This window comes from Amia ocellicauda, chromosome 3 (genome assembly GCF_036373705.1).
Source record: "Amia ocellicauda isolate fAmiCal2 chromosome 3, fAmiCal2.hap1, whole genome shotgun sequence".
In the NCBI taxonomy this organism is placed as follows: Eukaryota; Metazoa; Chordata; class Actinopteri; order Amiiformes; family Amiidae; genus Amia; species Amia ocellicauda.
In genome coordinates, this window is record NC_089852.1 from 489,620 (window position 1) to 508,912 (window position 19,293).

Below are 19,293 nucleotides of genomic sequence, written 5' to 3' on the forward strand. Positions count from 1 at the left end.
CCCCTTTATTACACTCACACTCGGCCCTCTATCCGGATTGTGATCATGTGTGTTGTTGTCATTGTTTTTGCTAAAGGGGTGTTGGGGAAAAAAAACTGCATATCTTTCTGAAATTCACCAGACTGTTCCAATGTCATTGACCCCTCTCTCTGTCTCTTGTCCCCAAATGTCAAATGGGTGTCTTGCAATCTGGATTAAAATACACATCTCTTCACGCCAGCAGCATCCGGGTCTGTTGGTCTGTGTTCTGGCTCGGCTGGTCCTGGCTGCTGTGACAATGACTAATCAAAGTGCTAGTAAAACAATCCGCAGGAAAAAGACATCTAATTAAATCTAACATTTCTGACCAGGTTTGGAGCAATTTCATTCCTCGTTGGTTACCTCTGCGTGGGGAGAACATTTTCAAGGTAGCAGTGAACACAACTGCTGGTCAAAAACCTCCTGAGCACTTTCCTGTGTAAATCTGTTGTGCAAATCTTTAGCCTTTAAAATGTGTCAAATGAAGCACAAGCCATGCTGAGGTCTCCTGGGTGTGCTGTGGGGTTAACCCTCACTCCCTCCCAGCACCAGCTCCCAGTCTCTCTCCATCACTGCTCCTAAATCCCTCGTGTGCTTCTCTTTGGATGCCCCCCCCATCCCTTCTCTGTAAAGAAATTCCTTTGTGCTCCTACAGACCTGCAGTATGTGCTCATTGTATGGGAACGGCGACTCGCTCAGCCCATTCTATAGGACGATTTCCAGCCAATAAACCAATGGAATCCAGCTTAAACAAACCCCAAGATTAAGGCTGTGTGTCTTTTGTGACCGATGGTCTCAAGCACATGTGGTGTTTGTACCATGACATCCTCACACACGTGCACGTACAAGCACACACGCACACAGTTCTGTCTTTCAAATTAAACTAAATTAAATTGATACCGAAATTGCAGATATAAGTCATGATTTTGTCTACAAGGAAGAATACAAATTCAACCTATACCCACTCCAGAACTGCTAACATTTCCCTTTGCCGTCTGCCTTTGAGCTCTATAAAGCCTCTGTATGTCCTTTCTTCCACTGGATTATTTTAAATCCCTTCTGTTATGATGGATGTGTCATTTTTTGTATCCCCCACCCCATAGGATGGCAGTGAATGGGTGCAGTGGGTTCCCCACCAGGGGGCAGTGTGTGGAGAGACATAGAAAAACAGAAAAGTACCTTTAGTTTGACAGCGAGGAACCGAGGAAATCCAGGTTATTTCCCCCATAAACTCATAATCTGAGGTAGACTCATTCGCCACTTGTTGTTTATGTTGTTGTTATCTTTTAGTTTCGTTGTTTGGTCTTAGTCCCTTTTGCAGGTATCTGTCCCTCCCTTTGCAAAGAAACGCAGGGTTTATCTGCAAACTCGACCAGGGCTGTCGATGGTTTCTCTGTACTTAAATGAGTTCTGCACAAAAAGTCAATCTCTGCAGACAGAAGATGTGAGTGATGGTGCAATAAATTAATCAATCAATGAATCCTCCTAGAACAGTCAGATTAATTTCACTGTAGGGCAGCAAATTTATTATAACAATAATAATAATAATCATTATTATTATTATTATTTGTATCTTGGCAGATGCATTTTCCAGGGTGATTTACAGTTTAAATAAGCATTACAAAATTGCAGTAATACAAATCAATACAAAATTCTATTTAAGCATGACAAAAGTGCAGCAGTATAATAGATACAAAGTACAATGTAAGAATTGCAAACGTGTAGAAGTAGAATCAATATAAAACACAAGCCATGCACCCCAGTTCAAAGAGGTGACAAGTGCAGATATTGTGCAGTGAAGTCCTGGGTCTGAGCTGAAGGGAGGTGGCAGGTGAGAAATCACAGTCAGACAACCAACGGCAGATCTTACAGTGTGTAAGGCAGCTCAGGAGAACATTCTGTTAAAAATAATACATTCAGTACTGTGAACAGAGAAGAACAAAAACCAGGAGCAGAAGAAAAAATAGCCATTAAAGCTGTGAATGAACTGTAGACTCGACGCTCTGGATTTTAGAATAGTTTGACTATTACTTTAAACAAAATATTAGTCTTCAATATTGAGGTTTTGCGCCTGAGATGTGTTGCCCACAGAGAGACATGTCTCAGATTGATTCATTCTATCTGCATTAACCAGTTGGTGTGGTGTCTATAACTGGTGTGGTTTGGAGTTGTGGCATGTTTTCCATCGCTGGCTGTGCTGTGCTGTTGACATGGCATTTGGATCTGTCCCTCACTTGGCTGCAGGGCAGTCCAGCTCGGGTTCGTTCAGCAAGCAGCATGCGGACACAACGACAGCTCTGGTGATTCACACACAGTGGACACGATGCTCCCGTGAACCCGGACAGTTTTGTCATTGCTTTCCGGTTAGGATAGCTCTTGGACTACCTTGTTCAACTTGAAGCAATTGTTGATTTTATTCTCTTCTTGAATAACAAGAATTATCTACTCCTTCGGTTCACAAATATATTTCTGATTTTAGAGACAAAGATTCAGAAATTCACCTGCAAGAGAATTTTCTGTTTATGCCTCCCCGACCCCTTATAATTTATTTACAGAGAACTTCAAAATAGTCATTGTTAAAAATGCTGCATGACACAGACATCACAAACACAAAAATAAATCTAGATAAAACTGTGTTGCATGCATCTCTCCCAGGAGAGCGCAACCTGCCCTGTGCTGGAGTCCAGCCTCGTTGCCCACTGCTGGGCTGCACAAGTTTCAATGAAAGGAAGTTGTGTAGGGATGACTGTGAGGGTGCCCAATGTGTCTTCAGTGGGCTGCTAATCACGGCTCGATTTCCTTCATAACGTCCTGTTCATCAGCATAGATAACTATTTCAGAACCTGTCTTTTCTTTGTGTGTTTGTTTTGCAAGAATGCTTACTCAGCATCACAGAGATTCCCAAATAAAGTCAGAAATGTCAAAAGCGTTGGTCTTTTGTCACATTAGGACACTGGGATCATTACTCTTTGGGTCTGCACTCATATAGTCTGGATGTGAGAATGCCCCACAGTTACATAATAATCAAGAGACCAATTTTAATTAGTTATAAGCAGTGAGTCATAACACGCTTTCAAGCGTTTCAGACGGCTGCATGACCATCACCAGTGAGCTGAATTCTCTGCAAACACCAGGATTTGGGATCAGAACAAACTTGGAAAGTCAGCCATTACAGAGTTGAGGATTCCCTTATTTCTTTTTTATAAAGGAAATGCCATATTTGCAATGCTTTACTTACAGCCATAGCTTGCTATTGCCAATGATCTGCAGTCCTGAGACTGACAAGGAAACTTTACATTATAAAGACCTAATGATCTGTAGGGTGATACAGATATCATTTTTAAGATGGTGAATTAATTTGCTGTGATGGAGAAACATCTACCTTCCTAACCAAAGCCATCTTGAAATAACATATCAATGTTAAAACAAATAATACATGTTTTATGTGTGTATAAACAGTGTCTAAACAAGTACAACTTTTTTTCTGTATTAATCTGTAAAAAACTCCACATTATTTTGCTTCCAAATCCAAAACATCTACTCATGTAGTTTTGTTGATTTTTAACCTGTTGTACCTCTTTCAACATATATGGTTATATTTAACACGCATTTCAGGCTTGTGCGTGTGTGTATACATGGCTTTGGTTATTAGAATACATACACATTTGGAAGACGTATTTTGACACTACCGAGGACTATAATGACTGGGATCCAATTCCCCTCGACACCATTTTGATCACAAAGTCCATTTCAGCCTCAGCACAGACTGCAACCTGACTGCACAAAACCGACAACTCACTCATGTCATCAGACAATCACTGGCCAGTTCTGAGAAATACAAAAGAATAGAAATCCCCCTTGACTCCAATGTAGAGAGAACTGGGAGCAGTAGTTATTTTTTAAGTTCCAGATTAGTGCCTAACAGAAAAAAACTGTTACACTCATAGGAGTGTCAGTTGTGTAGTTCCACAGTATGCAAAAACAACAACTAAAACACCAGAACTCAGACAAGAACTAAAAATACACCGGGCTGTTTTGGAAAACGCTGTCATTGACTTAGTTTCTATGCATGCTTGTGTTTGTTTTTGTTGTTTCATGTTCTGTAAAAATAGTATCTTAACATTGTGGGGAGGGTAATTGCAGGATATTCCTTTAGTGGAAATAATTAAGTCATTTCGGGAGGGGGGGTCGGGGTTGCCTCTGTGCTAATCTGTTGAGAGTCGGACTGTGCAGTTTGCGCTGAGCGCTGACGCGGGGGTTCCCGGTGTCCGAGTCCCGCTCCTCGCTGAGGGTCTCACGCCTTGCAGTGAAGAGACACCGGGGTAAGGGAGCAGTGGGGTTTTAGAAATGCTCATTGTTTTCTTCCACTCCTACGAGCCATCGCACAAACATGAATGAAAGCAAACGAAATCTTGCACAAACGCACCAGCTCACCATCGTGAAGCGCTTTGCAGCCCTGTTTTCAGAATAAAACCATTTCAAAAAACAAGAAGAAGAAAAACACCCCCACACTGCAACTCGCAGGCCGGGGGCTTCGTCGGCGTTTGCTCGATGTATGTATATAGATGTTCTAAATGCATGTGTGTAACAGCTATACATACATACATATTTAACATATTTAAATTCCTCCCCTCGCTGCAGCGCGGTGCGGCGGTGATGCGGGAGGTGTGTCCCCGTCCCGCTCCCCCCGACTCGCTCTCTGGACTCATACTGCATGCTTTAATAGCCAAACTATGTGATGTATGTTGGCAGTGAGAGCAAGTCCTTCCCTCTGTCAATCGGGGCTTCTGATGCGGGGCAGTGCAGCTCGGATCACACACCGACACAGAGCGAAGGAAGGGAGGGAGGGAGAGGAGAGAGGGAAAGGAGAGAGAGAGACGCGCAGAAAGCGCCAGGGATACTTACATTATGATTTGGGTTTAGTAACTTCTCTATCTCTCTTTTTTTGGCTCGACCTTCATTTTTCTGGTAGTAATATTATGTATGAAGGAAAACAAGTGCCCCTGTCTGGAAATTAAGTTGGGGGGTGTGAGGCAGCGACTCATGCATTTATAAAAACAACATGTTGTAAAATGCATATGTATGCATATTTATTTAGATCAACTGAAGACGTTTAATTTCAAAGAGCAGAAACGGAGACTATTTTAGGCAACGCAAGGTGAGTAAAAGTGATTTTTAAATGTACTTTTGTGTGGTTTGTGGGGATTTTTTTTGCAATGCGCTTTTGCTCACTAGACCAGTCTTTTTTTCTTCTTCTTTCTCTTTCAAGGGGGGGAGGAGGGGTAACCCCCACCCTCCCCAAAATTCCAGTGTCTGCAGAGTCTAGACCAATCTGGGGGTTTTCGTCTTCACAACAACAACAACTTGTTTGTAATTTCTGTGAGATATGACTTCATGTGCACTTTTGAAATTGAGGGCTTTTCCTATTCGCTGCAGGAGAGTGACTCCGCTCCGCTCCGCAGTCCCGCACTTCAGTCCACTGGTGCGGAGTTCGGGCATCAGCTCGGGGCTCTGTTAGACAACTTGCTCTGTTTGTTTTCGGCTTCATATCCAGCATTGCAGTGAAATATACGCGGGATTCATTGAGCACACATCAGGTATGCATTCGCATTCACGGTTTTAACTGTAAGAGATGCAGAGTTATTTCTTTGTTCGCTCAGTAGGGTTTTTGCAGTTTTAAAATGTGTTTCTGCTCTAGCCCGCTGTTATTAGGTTTGTGCATTCAGTGTGTGCACGTTGATGTTGTTTTGCTCGTTTTAAATCCGGGCCACCCGTGTGTTGTATCCCCACGTCAGTGCAGCGGGTTGCGGGGGTGATGCGGTGTTATGTTTGTGTGCAGGCTACAGATTTTGGTAGTTTACAAAGAATGTACAGTATGTGGATTTTTTTAACTGGTAATTGCCGCCCTTATGGAAAAAGTACATTCAGTTCTACATTAGTGCCAAAAACCAGCGTAATATCCACTGCCTGCTCTGCTGTAGGACGCAGCCCTGAGCAGCATGCTGTAATGTGTGCGGGAGAGGATGCGTGTCGGCAGCCCCTGCCGCGCCGGCTGAGTGCGGGGCTCGGCTGCGGGACGCGCAGTGTGCGGGGCGGAGGGTGCGCTGCAGCCGGCGAGCTGTCCGGGGTCCCGGTGGGGTTTCCAGACGCGCCGGTTCCACACGGTGTTTGAGAACTTGTATTTCAGTGCTCAAAAAAATAAACGATTAATGATTTGAGAATGTTGTTTCAAAACGTCACAGACTTGATACCGTCAATTAAATCTACCTGCATAATCTCACTGTGAAAAGGGCTTCGTCTGTTTATGTATGTCTGTACATGTATGTTTTGAGATGTTTTTAACGAGTTTCTGTATAACAGCCTTGTTGGGTGTCAACTCCAGTGTTTTTCTCTCGGCCGTCTCTCCGTGGGAGATCAATATTAGTGCTAATATTGCCAGTATTGTTTACATGACTATATTTATAATCGCAATGTGGAGTCTTGGCATGGCTTTCAAAGAGACGCATATTGCAATTAATGAAATAATCAGATCTAGTTCATCGCTACAGTCCGCAGTGTAGTTTTTGTAAATATGTACTTTAGTTTTGGAGGGGGGACAGGTTAATAGTATTGCTTGCGGAGGTTTTCACAGGAAGACCAATTCGATGAGCTCTGATAGACACGCGTTGTCTGTACGAAACACTTAGCAACAAGAAACGTAAACAGTAGCGCAATACACAAATGCCGGGGGAGGTGGGGGCATTGTGCGTGAATAAAGTGAAAGTTTGTTTACTAAGTCATCCTTTACTGTGTCATCCTGCGGTAAATCTTTGTCACCCTTTGAAGAGCTGGAAGAAACGGAGAAACTAAATATAAAGTTTGGCAGGGCTGAGGTGAGGGGGCACAGTCATTCATGAGCGTGCCCACGTGTAACCAAAAATGGGTTGTAATAGGAGTCAATAGTGCGGCAGTTTGTGTAGCCTGGTGTACATGTGTGTGTGTGTGAATGTGTGTGGCAGAGAAGTCGTTCACCGTTCAGCCTGATATGAAACATTTGATATCCATAAGATTTGATGTGAAATGATAGATGAGTATTACATTCCGAGAGCCTGGGCTACTTATAGTCGCCAGAGTCGATCTCACGTTTCATTCAACTTGCGAACCCCAAGGCTCCCCCCACGGGCAGAGTTCAGAGATGCGGACGGTGTCGCTCGGGGGTCATAATGACAGCCCTGGCCGCCGCACCGCAGCAGTAGCACTGCACTGTTTTGGACTTGGGGGTGTCGCTCTGGATGCCACAGATTTCAATCGATGTTTTTGCACAGATTGTACGATTTTGGTCCCAGGATTTCCAAGGTGGGAACATAAAAATAAAAAGTTGCATAATCCATTAAAATCGGCAACAGAATGCGCTTGTGCCGTCACTCACCCGTCTCTGCGTCACAATAGTGCGGACAGACCGCAGCAAACTCGCAGCTGCCAAACGAAACCGGGTCGCATGCAAATCAAGGCGTGGTTATGCTGATACGAAAATACGAGTTGCATTCTGGGAGGTCTATAACGCTCGTGTTGTGAACATTTGTTTATAGTTTTTTTAAACACCCTGTAACTGTCCCAATGCACTTGGGTTTTTTCCATAAAATTTGCGAAACGGGAAAAGGACATTAATGACTGCTCCGTATATGTAGGAAATTCGTATGGCTGTATTGTGAAAACGCCAGAAGATAAACCCCTTGACTTTCCAATGGATTTTCATCCGGATATAGAATTTAAAATAATAAAAAGGTTGTGTGCTTGATTTCATCAGGGCGACACTAGTCATTACCTTCCTCTCGGATTTGCGCTGCCATCTGGCCAAATAAGTTCACTTTCTGTCCCTTGTTTCTGCAAAACATGCCCGTCTCACTCCCACGACTAGCCACCCATAACACAATTTGCAGCCTTTGGCTGAGTCGGCCTCTGTACGATGGGCTCCCAAACCTGGCTGTGCTTTCAGTTGACACGCACTGTCCCCACCGGACTGTCTGTCCTGCATGGACATGTGATTTGCTCTCAAGACCTCTGCCCTGCATGTCAAGAAGGTGCTAGCAGGGTCAGTCAAAGGGTAGGCCAAGGTAGGGTCTTCTTGGTGGGAGAGTTCTGTGCAGATCTAGTGCACCTGTAACACCCCGGCCTGTGTTTTCGCAGTGTGTCCTTGCGTACGCTTCCTCCAGTTCGTCCCAGAGTGTTTGTATTCCTGTGGTTGAGTTGGCAGACGGGACGGGGAATTCTCTCCAGAGCCGCGAACGTGTTCCAGCGTCCGGAACCCCGGGAGACTCGGCTGCCAAGCTGGCAACTCATGCCGGTATCCCCTGGAGGGGGTTGCCAGTTGGCCCAAATGTGCTTCCGTATCGAGCTCCACTCCTCTCTCTGTGCAGCTCAGTCTGAGTCCAAAGGGCAGCTACAAGACTGCTGAGCGCTGCTGTCCTGAGCATCTGTGTCACGGCCGCAGCACACAGGACATACCCGACCCACAGCGAAATGCCTTTGCAGTTGGGGAGTTATCTTATCTGTATTGTATTGCATAGACTTTGTTTTTGTTTGTTTTTAAAAACAAAGCAAAATCAGTTTTTTATTCACTGTGGAAGAATGCCGTATTACAATGAGCACCACAGCCCCCGTGACTCTGTCAGTTCCTGCTGCAATGGGATGAGTATCGAGCATCTCCAGAAATCCCTGCATGCTTGGGGCCCAACAAGCCCGTGATTTCTTCTTCTTCGTCTCAATGCGGCCGGCCTGTGTGGTTACAATGACCCCGTCAGCATCTGACCCTGCCTCCCCTGCTCCCCAGGTGCTGTGCTCATCCGCTGGGGAATAAAGAGTCTGCCAGACCGGGCCAAGCCTCCTCCCCTCCGGGCTGTGACGGCCGGGGCTCCATGCCCATTCCTCCCTCTCTCAGGTGAAGGCGCAGGGACGCAGCAATGAGCAGCAACGGCTCCGGGAAAGGCCCATCCCGGCAGGAGAGCGCCGAGCCCCCCGCCGAGCCGCCACGCAGGGGCCGGGGACGCCCACGCAAACCCCCTCAGGTGAGGACACACAGACACACACAAAGACACAGAGACACAGAGACACACATAGACAGGCACAGTCATTTGCTTGACTTTATTTTTTTGCGGTGTCTGGGACAGGGACAACTCGGTTGAGTTGTGTGTTGTAACTGTGAGGAATGTGTGAAAGTGAGGCACTGAAAAGAGAACACACAGCTGACTGACTCCCCCCCCACTCCCATCCCTTTTATTTTGTTTTCTTATATTTAGTTTTTTCTCCTTTTTCAGGAGCCAACAGGCCCCCCCACCCCAAAGAGACCTCGAGGGCGGCCCCGGGGCAGCAAAAACAAAGGACCCCGTACCACCCCCAAGGTAAGAGGTCCGGCCCGCACTCCGGAGCTGCAGAAAATCACAACCATAAATACACACATCCCTTCAAAGTTTCTGTAAATCCATACTAGTGTCCTCTACTTGTGGCGGGCCTACCCAGGTGAGGACAAGGTGTCAGTCGGGTACACGCCTTTACACTCCGATTTCAACAAACGGGTCATCGGGGCCCGGTCACATGTCACATGCTCTGCTGAAACAGGTCACTGCTGGCAGGCTGTGTAATTTGAAAATGATCCAATTCAATCACAAATTAATTTTTATTGTTAAGGATTTCTCTTTGGATTTTTCCAAAAACGCTGATGTTGTTCGTCTGTCTTGAAGACCTGGGGTGATGGTGTGGCCGGGACCACTGAGTTCCTGGAGCTGTCTGCACTGATGCCACTCACCTACACCTGGAGGAGCGCGTCAGGGGAATGTTTCCTTTGGTTTCTCTTTGTGGTGCATCAGTTTGGGGCCGTGCGGATCAGGCGCTCAGAGTTGTGTCCAAGATGGTAGTTCAAATACGAGTGTGGTCTGACTGGCCTCATTACACTCAGTCAGGGCCAGAGAAGAAGGGTTCTTACTGCACGGTCAAAGCACAATGGGCACCACGGTCTCCGGTGTGAGAGCGCGCTCCAGTAGAGTGGGGGGTAAACACAGAGGTGCATGTTTGACTGAGTTTGCAGGACATGGGCTTCACTAACGCACTTCTCTCTCTTTCTCTATCAGAAAGCAGAGCCTGCAGGAGAGAAGAGACCGAGAGGCAGGCCGCGGAAGTGGGTGAGTACCTTGACCCTGGGGCTGGGGGAAACGGGGGGCTTTCTGGGGTCCCTGGAGGATGTGTGCTGGGGGAGATGCGCTGCAGACATTTCTTAAACAAGGGTCCAGGTTCATTCAAAACTGAAACGCAGATTCTCAAACACCCAGAAACATCCCAAAAGAAAAAGCCAGATGCCTCTTTGCGTCTGTCTACCCAATGGAAGGCCACCGGCAGGCAGTCGGTTTGGAATTCACGAGAGGCGGGTGGGCTGAAGGCTTGATGCAGACCAGACCTGGGCGGCCGGGGTGCTAATGGGAGTCACACCCAGACTCCGTTTGTTTGCAGAGCGTCGGCGAGGAAATTCTTCTCACACTTTGCCGATTTTAAGAATCATTATTATTCTATCGTTTTCCCATCGCTCCCGGAGACACAGAGGAATGTCGAGGCGGCTCCCATGGCGTTGGGTTGTGGTGCAAGCACGAGGGTGGATGTCCTGGAAGTGTAGTTTGTGCCAGATAAAAGCGCCCTCTGTATCCCAATGTCATGATGCAGGAGAGCCTCATGATGCGCTGGCCACCCGAAAGACCGATATTAAGTGGCTAAGCAGTTTTTTCTTTCCCTCTGACAATGTGCTTCGAATTAGCCCGGTGAAGGCTGCGGGTAATAGGGTTCGGAGGTGGATTGGTGTGGTTTTGAGGGACATCAGGAAGCTATTAGGACAAGCAAAGACTCCACTTCCTCCCATAGTCCTTTGCTGGCAGTGTCCGGATTGACACGCCTGGGCCAAAAATCACATTCTTTCACCTCTGAAATAGCCTGCCTGTCCTGCTCGATCCCACACACACACACACACACACACACTCGCGCTCTCTCTGTGTGATCTCTGCTTGCCTTCCTCTCGGCAATAACCGACACACCACGCTGTGCCCCAGTCCCTCACCACATGACCACACTAAATCCCGGTGCCTTCAGCTCCCACCCTTTGGACCGTAGGGCCTCCCTCTCGCCTGGCTCGAATTTCAACCAGTCTGTTTTAACCCTTTAAATGCAATATGATCACTTGTGCAGAATGGGTGAGCGGAAAAACGGGCTTAGAGGCCGTCAGGGTTCCAGTGGCTGGACTTACAAACCTGCACTGAAGGCGGTCTTACTTGTAGAGCTGTCTGCTCTCCACTTTTCCTTCTGCTGTCACTACCGGCCTTTAAAACTGGTTGTTTAATTTTTAATCCACATCCATTTCTCAATTAAGTCACACAGATCTGATGACAAATCACACATACATTAATATTGGCTGCCCTTGACGGGACCCTTTAATCTGCAATGGGCCGACATGGAGCCACACACCCGGTCCAATAAGCGAACTCTGTCCCGGAATTCAATAAAGGATTGATGTCAGCGAATCTCACCGCTGGGATTGCATTTGAAAAGACGCAAAGCACCTCCTGAGATGTCTGCTCCCCACATCGCTTTCTTTCAAATTGTTATTGAGTTTTTAGGGCTCAAAACATGGAGCCCAACTCAGCATCAGGGAGAAGCTACTGTACTTAATGCTTGCCTTATTCAGTACTTTACCTTACTCAGTACTTCAGGACTCTAGCTGCTTGGGATATAATAGAGAGATTACAACACTTTTCCCCCAGTGCCCCCAGTCTGAGCTGAGGATCACAGTGTTCTCCAGTCCATCAACCCAGTTCCCCACCTAACAGACCTCCGCCGTCCTGCCTGCTGCCTCACCCACAAGGTCAAACCTCATTCTAAACAACACCATGACAATTAAAATGGCTGCCCTGTGTGCTCCTTTGAAAAGCAGTGCTCCAGCCTTTGCTCTGTGTCTCAGGGAAATAAGTAGTTGAAGAGGATATAGTTGAATCCTCCTTCGAGCACGTCACACACTGTCAAGGGCTTCGAGCCCACCCCGCACTCTCAGGATGTATTTGCTTTCAGACCTTTTCAGAAAGTGAATCCCTGCTAATGTAAACGCACGCTTGAGCCTGATTTATGCTTCTGCATCTGCATCTCTGCATACATGCATGTGCGACGTACGCAGACATTCACATAGCTGTCTGCCAACATACATGCACATAACGTTGACGCGCACATAGGGGGCAGTATCGCGTGAACACATCGCAATCTACAGAAAATGAAACCCATTGGTGCACCTGGGGCTGCCAACTTTCTATCATCCAAATATGGGACATGTGAATACGAAATGTGAATTATATTCATGAAATGTGTATTTCGAGGGACAAAATACTCATTATCTGCTCGAAATTATGAATGACACAAACGGCGCCCCATAGTTTTGTGAGACCTCTGTACTGTCCAGGCCAGTACAGTCTGTTAGTGCGAGAGATGCGTTTGGTGGATGAGGAGATGCATTTGAAACACTTTTGTGTGTCACCACATCGTTTCTCTGACCTGCTGCAGCACCTACAGACAGACATTGTACACCGGTCGACCCATCACTGAGCGCTCAGAATCTCCTGCTCAACCAGTCTACTCTTGCTTGAAGCACAGGACCACAGAGACACGCAACGCGGTGTTGAGATTTCGGAGGAGTGCACGCCGGCTCCTCTGTGGGCTGCGCTTACCCAGAAACCCCTTCTCTGCGTTGCTACACAGAGACGCATACACGTATGTCCACAGAAGCATAAATCGGGCTTTAGATGGCTAGTTTGTTGTGGGTTTAGAATTGAACAGTGTTGTGCTGTGTTGTGACACTTTCTGTACTTACACCCCCTCCTCTCCTCTCCTCTTCTTATTTTATCCCTTCATTTTTCTCACTCCTCATCCTTTCTCCTCTTCCTCCTCCTTCTCCTTTTTCCCTCACCTGTGTGCGTCCGTCTATGGCCCTGAGTGTGTGTGTCCACGTGGATGTGTGCTTGTCTGCCTGTGTCCATGTGTTTTTGTGTGCCTGTGCATGTGTGTCTCTGCCTGCCTGTGTGCCTGTGTTGTGCTCCTGTGGTCTCAGGCAGTTGTTGTAAGGCGGGAAGGGGAGTCTGGGTAATGGCCAGGGTTCGCCACAGAGCTGGGGAACAGCGGGGAGGAGGAAATGTGTTTGATTAAAGGAGGAAGTGGGTCTGCTGGGGCCCACATTCCACAGATACCACACACAATAGAGAGCGGGAGAGAGGGAGAGAGAGAGAGAAGGAGAAGGGGAGCGAGGGCTAGCGCACAGCAGTCACAAACCAGGCTGGAGCCGGGGGGAGGGACTAGGAGCAAGGCGGGAGTTCAAGGAAGGCAAAGCCATTGACTGCTTCAGCATGAGGGTGTGTCTGTTGTGGGTGGGGGCGGAGCTACAGTAATTGTGCGGCCCCTGCTCCCCAGAGTTCGACTGCAGACCTGATTTCTGTTTGGTGTTAAAAGAAGGAAAAACGCTTTGGCAAATCCATCGTCCTGATTATTTTATGTTGTTTTGTTTACATTGTTCCTTCAAATGCCTCTCAGGCTTTAAAATGCATTCAAAATGTTAATGTGGACTGTTTTTAGATCAACAGTGTATAATTTGGAGGTGCTTTGCTTTTTACAGTTATTCATATGATGTGGAGACACTCGGGAGCTTTCGGTGTCTCTTTTAAATGCCTGCCTACATTTGTCTGTACCTCCGAAAATCAGTCTGCACCCCCAGAAGCATCTCTCATCCCATCTGCGCAGAAGACCCTCTTCGTATGAAAACAAGCCCCCCTGGACTCTGCCCAGCTGTCCCCTGTCCCCTCAACACATCCCTAAAGCCCCCCGGTGCGAATTACAGCCCTTCACCCTTCACAAGGCCAGACTCCAGCAGACACGGCCTGCCTGCTCCGACACACACATCTTGTTTAGCTGTCTGTGGTGCTATGGGGCTCTGAGTTTTTTACCAAGTTGAGCCACACTGGCCTCCATCGCTGTTTTCCAATCTTCATCCTGTAGTTCTGTGAGAGACGCCTGGACGTGCTGCCCTGCGGCCCGGACCTGGACCCAGAGCTGACTGTACCCCTCTCTCGCTCACACTCTCTCTCTTGTGCTCTTGCTCTCACTCTCTCACTCTCTTGCTGCAGCTCTGAGAGGGCTGTTATTTGGAGCCGGTCCCCCTCTCTCTGAGTTCGAGTGTGCCACTGGCACCCGGCCAGGAGCCCTGCTTCAGTTCCTCACTGCTCTGAAATGTCTGCCAGATGGAATTCAACTCCGACAACCACCCCCCCCCCACACACACACACACATCTCCCCTCCCCTCTCTTCTGCTCTCTCTCAATCTCTTTCCTCTCCACTGCTGCCTCCACACCTTCTCTGTAGGCCTAGACACTCAGCACGGCGGTTGAAAGTCCTGTCTTACAGTCCCCATTATATTGAATATTTTAATAATCTGGTTCACCTTCTGCGTTGATGATTGTTTGTTTTACTCTGTTGTGTAACAGAGAGACAACACGGTGACCTGGTGGGGGGCTGGTCCTCACAGTGTAGCAGTAGAGGGGCTGATGATCGCGCCTGTCTTTATCTCGCATGGTGGGACAGCTTTCAGTCCAACTGTCAGAACTCTGAGAACGACCAGAACCAGAGCCCAGATGTCAAAATAACATATCAGCCGACAGGTCACATAGACAGGGAAACGGGCAAAAAATCGAAAGAGTTACTGAGCAACAAGGATCCCTGTTAAAGCCTCAAGCATCCCGGCAAATACAGAAATCGACCACAGTCCCCCCTCTCTCCCTCGGCGCTGCTTCACTTCTTCCTCCCTCGTTCTCTGTGCGAATGCCTCCCTCCCTCTCCCTGACTCTGTATCTCCTTCCACCTCCCCCACTCCCCCACTCCTCCCTCTTGGGTCTGTGTGCTGCTCGGCCTTCTTGTTGTTTGAGATCCCCTTCTCGGTTTTATGAATGGGCAGCTTCTTTCTCCAGAGGACAACTGACAGTCAACGGTGGGAGCGCCTCCCCCTCGGCTCCTCCCCTTCCCCCCCCGCCAGCCCACCACTGGGCAGCTGTTTGTTGTAGGATGAGCCTGGAGCCCTGTGGCATTGTTTACAGCGCAGTAAAGCTGCTCCTGCCCTGTAGTGCCGAGCGCTTCCGTACTAGTGATCCATTGAGGTTCAAGTTGTTTCATTTATTATAAATAAATAATTTATTGTCATCACTTTTGAAATGCACACACTTCCCCCGACTCTGACTGGGATGTTTTTTTTTGTTATGATTTGTTGCGGAGTAATTATTTTGGAGAAGCTGTGCGACGTGTCAGACGTGTAGTTCCCCATTGGCCGGGCCTGGGAAACACCGCGTTGTCACAGCTGGGAGGCACCGTGAGAAGCGAGATGCTCGGTGGTCATTGTCGCTGCCGAGGGCCGGAGGATGGAGGTTTTGGGGAAAGTCCACAGCACATCGCAGAGAGGGCTGTGGGGAACAGAGAATCGACTGTTGCTAAATGGTCTGCCGGGGTTTGATTCAGGGCCGTCCTGGACAGGACACATTCTGTGACACGGTGCGGGGTGTCAGCTGCTGACATGTGGGGGTCTGGGTTGTAGGTTGCAGCAGGGAAGTGAGATGACGCAGAGAAGCCTTGAAAAAGGCTGTAAAACAAAAGAAAAGCCTAGCCCTGGATAGGGTGCTTACTAGCACTGTGATGGCATCCCTAAGTACTCTGGGACCGCTTCCCGGTTTCCCAGATACAAAACAACACACAAGTAAAGGAAGAGACAGTCTCGGAGTCGATATAGTGAAGCAGGGGTCAAATACAGGAATTGTAGTCGCCAGCCGGTCCGGGTCAGGTTTCCTATTCTGGGTCTCACACAGGTAGTCAAAATCCAATAAATCAAGTCACTTCTCTCCACGTGTCATCCGTCGCACAACCGACACCCTCCTTGCGTGTCACTCAGGTACTTTGCCTTGTCTGAAGGGTCCTTTTATAGTCTGCCAGTGTTTGTATCGACTTCTGCCCTGCAGCTCATCATGTCTGTGTCCGGCTGCGTGCCCTGCAGGCTGTCAGTCTGCTGGAAAAGAGGTATCCATCAGGTCCTTGGTCATGTGGCCTGAATCCCGTCTCAAGTCGGCGACAAGAAGAAACTCTCTGCGTTGTGTTTGAGGTTTCTTTATTGGAGGAAATAATTTCTCCTCCTGCATAAAACAGAAAACAGCGCTGAGTCCTGCAGCCTGCAACTCGCTGGACTCCTCTGGGCTGTTAAATGAAACATGTAAAAATGCAGTACATAAATAATAACACCAAGTACATAATACAATTTAAAATAAAAATACAATTCACCAAAGTAAATACAAATACAGAATAAATACAAATACCAAACTGCTCTGGGAGTTTCAGGAACTGAGAAAGTGCACAGCGGCCATCACTCTTTTATGAATTATGGTACTGTACCAAATACACAAGGGAGGTCTTTCATTTTGGAAAGGTAAAGTTTTTATTCTTCCCCACTTTACTTACTACTAATTTATCATTCATTCCCCACAAAGTATACTAATCCCTAAACCAATATTTATGAAATCCAATTAGAAGAGCTTTTCTCCCTTCATGCCCCCCTGTGCGCCCAGTGGATCTTTCACAGCGAAACTTCCAGAACAGGCAATCTATCAACCGCATAATCAGAAATCTCGCGAAATCATTGATCCCGTCATACTTACATACCTCCCGTTCGGCACCACACCCCGCAGCCTCACGATTCCTGCCCCTCTGGTGCCCCTTCCACTCTAACCACCCCAGCCAGGGTTCTGACCCATGCGTTGGCAGCCTGGGTTATGATTTTCGTCAATGTGAAAGCCACACACACCGGCAGAAAGTGGGTGGATCTCAGGACTCTGACCCGGGTGCAGCCGTGCACTTCCTGTGGTGAGTTTGGAAAGGGCTTGGCAGAGCTTTGCAAGGAAGTGGGTGCTGTGTGATGTTCACATGCTGGAGACTAAGCAAAGGCAGGGTCATGACTTATGTGAGGTGGTTATGGCCAATTACACCGCTAAATTGCTGCCGGTTATGTTTTAATATAAATTAAACAAAAAGGGTCCAAAGTAAGAGTTGTTAAATGAATACAGCGTTAACGACAAACCCTCCTTGATTGTAGTCCAGCCGTTCAACCTTAAAAGAAGTAATGACTCAGCAGGATGTTCTTAACATGACCAAAAAGTGACCTCTGGCTTTCCTGTGTTTTGTGTTTTGCAGCCCCAGAAAGTGGCCCAGGAAGCAGGACAGCAGGTAAGCAAGTTAAGACCGACCACACCAGCTTACACACCTCCTCTGCACACCGCCTCGGTCCGCAGTCCGGTCCCGGCTGCCCTGCTGGTTTGATCTCTGTGACAGTGATGATACAGTGTCTCTTGGTGCGGTTGTGTAACGCTTTACACGCTGACACAACGCAGTGTAGTCATGTCTGAACTGTGGAGCTGGTTTGATACACAGCCTGTAGTGCACACACGTGAGATGGCATCTCTGTCTCTTGCACACACACACACACACACACACACACAATACACATGCCTTCATCCCAGCAGACAATACTCTCAATGTCCAGCAACCTGCAACCCAGCGACAAGAGCAGCAGTGAAGGCAGAGGGATGCTGACAGTGAGATCGGCGCTCAGAACCTCATAACAGACCCGCTTATCCACTTATTTTGATCTGACTTACACCAATTGTGTGTTTAGGAATGTATTACAGGCCTGCTTCACTCACTTCCTGAAAGACCTTAAGACATTTGTGTCGCTTGTTATCATGATAAAAAGTATTGCAGTGTTATCTATTCTGTCCTTTATTCATACGAGTTTAAAGATCTCACGTCAGTATGTAAGACATAATGAGGAACTCGGCAATTGGGACTTTGACGCTGTTTTCTTGCTGTTGTTTATTTTGTGGTATTGTGTGAAGGCGCCCTATGAGAACTGGTTGTGAAGGACGCTATGTCCAATAAAAACTGGATTGAATAGTTAGACACCCCCCAGAGTGCATTGACGTAATCCGCGTAGACCAAGATCCGGTGGTTTCCTGAAAAATGTCATGATGCAGTAAGTTAAAGATACCAACAAAATACAGCACACACATGTGGCGCTGTGTTACAGCCCAGTGCGTGTGCGCCTGCAGGTACACGTCTGTAAAATGCTGGACCTTCTGTCTGTTTGTTATATCTGCAGATTCACCACATCCATCTGGGTTTATTCTCTGAACACTCTGAACCCCCCTGGCATTGGGGAGAGAAAGAGGAGGAATGTCAGACAAAATGTTTCTAGTTTTATTCCCGTCGTGTTTCGTGCCATCGTTTCAGTTGAAACTCCCAGGACTGGTACCAGCCCAATGCCAGTAAACCACAGCCCGGGCACTGGGACTTCACTCACACGTCAGTGGCCTTGCTTCATGCACACGCTTGCATATTTGGAAGAGCTTCCTTGCCTGACTAACAGTACTGTCATTGTAACAGACACTTTTAGCTGGAAGTCTCAACTGTAATTCACTTATTCATATTAACCCTTTCACTATGCATCACTCAGAAATAAAACTGTGGGCAGTTAAAAACAGCAAAAATTCCCCTCCACACCGCTGTGCGGAGAAGTGCTGCTGATGTGTCACTCTGTGTGGGGCTTCGCTCTCGTGCCTCTCAGCTTTAAAAGACTGACCTCTTCTGATGAAAAGGGGTCCCGGCAGATTTATCGGACACTTACCTGTAGGGCTGTGTGCCCATTCCCCTTCTGGGAAACCTGCCCAGTGTGCCAGTCCTAGGCTCGCACTTTTCAAAGCACTTTCTTGCAGGCAGATGTTGCCTTTCTGTTTTCAATAGTTTCGAGTCTTTCAGTGATTTTGATTCATTGTGAATCCACAGCGATGCTGGTGCCTGGGTCGCCTGGCCGTGTCTGTCCTTCTAATTCGCCATCTGTCTGTAATATGTATGTCTTGTATCGGGGCATGATACCATCCCGTCCTTCCCTGGTAATACCTGTCTCCCGCGCAGCCTAGGAAGACTATCTGCTCACCCGTCCAGTGAATAGCCTTGCTAGTGCTCGGCCCGGCTCTGCAGAACCTCTACTGGACTCTTAAACCAGACCTGAAGTGTCATGTGAGTCTGTGCTTTGGCTGTCAGCTGACACCTGTAGCTCTCTTTGCCCCGCCAGTGTCTCCCTGCCCTGAGCCTCTGTGCCTGCTGTCTGTATCTCTCTCTGTCTCTTTCTGTCTCCCTGTGATGCAG

At 47.7% G+C, this 19,293-nt stretch overlaps 1 protein-coding gene across 2 annotated transcripts in view; it reads left to right on the top strand.

Annotated features, from left to right (window-relative positions):
• The first annotated feature begins 4,760 nt into the window (after nucleotides 1-4,760).
• Nucleotides 4,761-19,293, top strand: part of LOC136729891 (high mobility group protein HMGI-C) — a 32,997-nt gene continuing 18,464 nt past the window's right edge. The window contains exons 1-5 of one of the 2 annotated variants that reach the window (XM_066697549.1): nucleotides 4,761-5,176; nucleotides 8,828-9,062; nucleotides 9,312-9,395; nucleotides 10,122-10,172; nucleotides 17,284-17,316. In XM_066697549.1, coding sequence (XP_066553646.1) covers nucleotides 8,958-9,062; nucleotides 9,312-9,395; nucleotides 10,122-10,172; nucleotides 17,284-17,316 — 273 coding nt within the window. In that variant the 5' untranslated portion in view covers nucleotides 4,761-5,176; nucleotides 8,828-8,957. The other variant, XM_066697550.1, reaches the window with a different exon arrangement.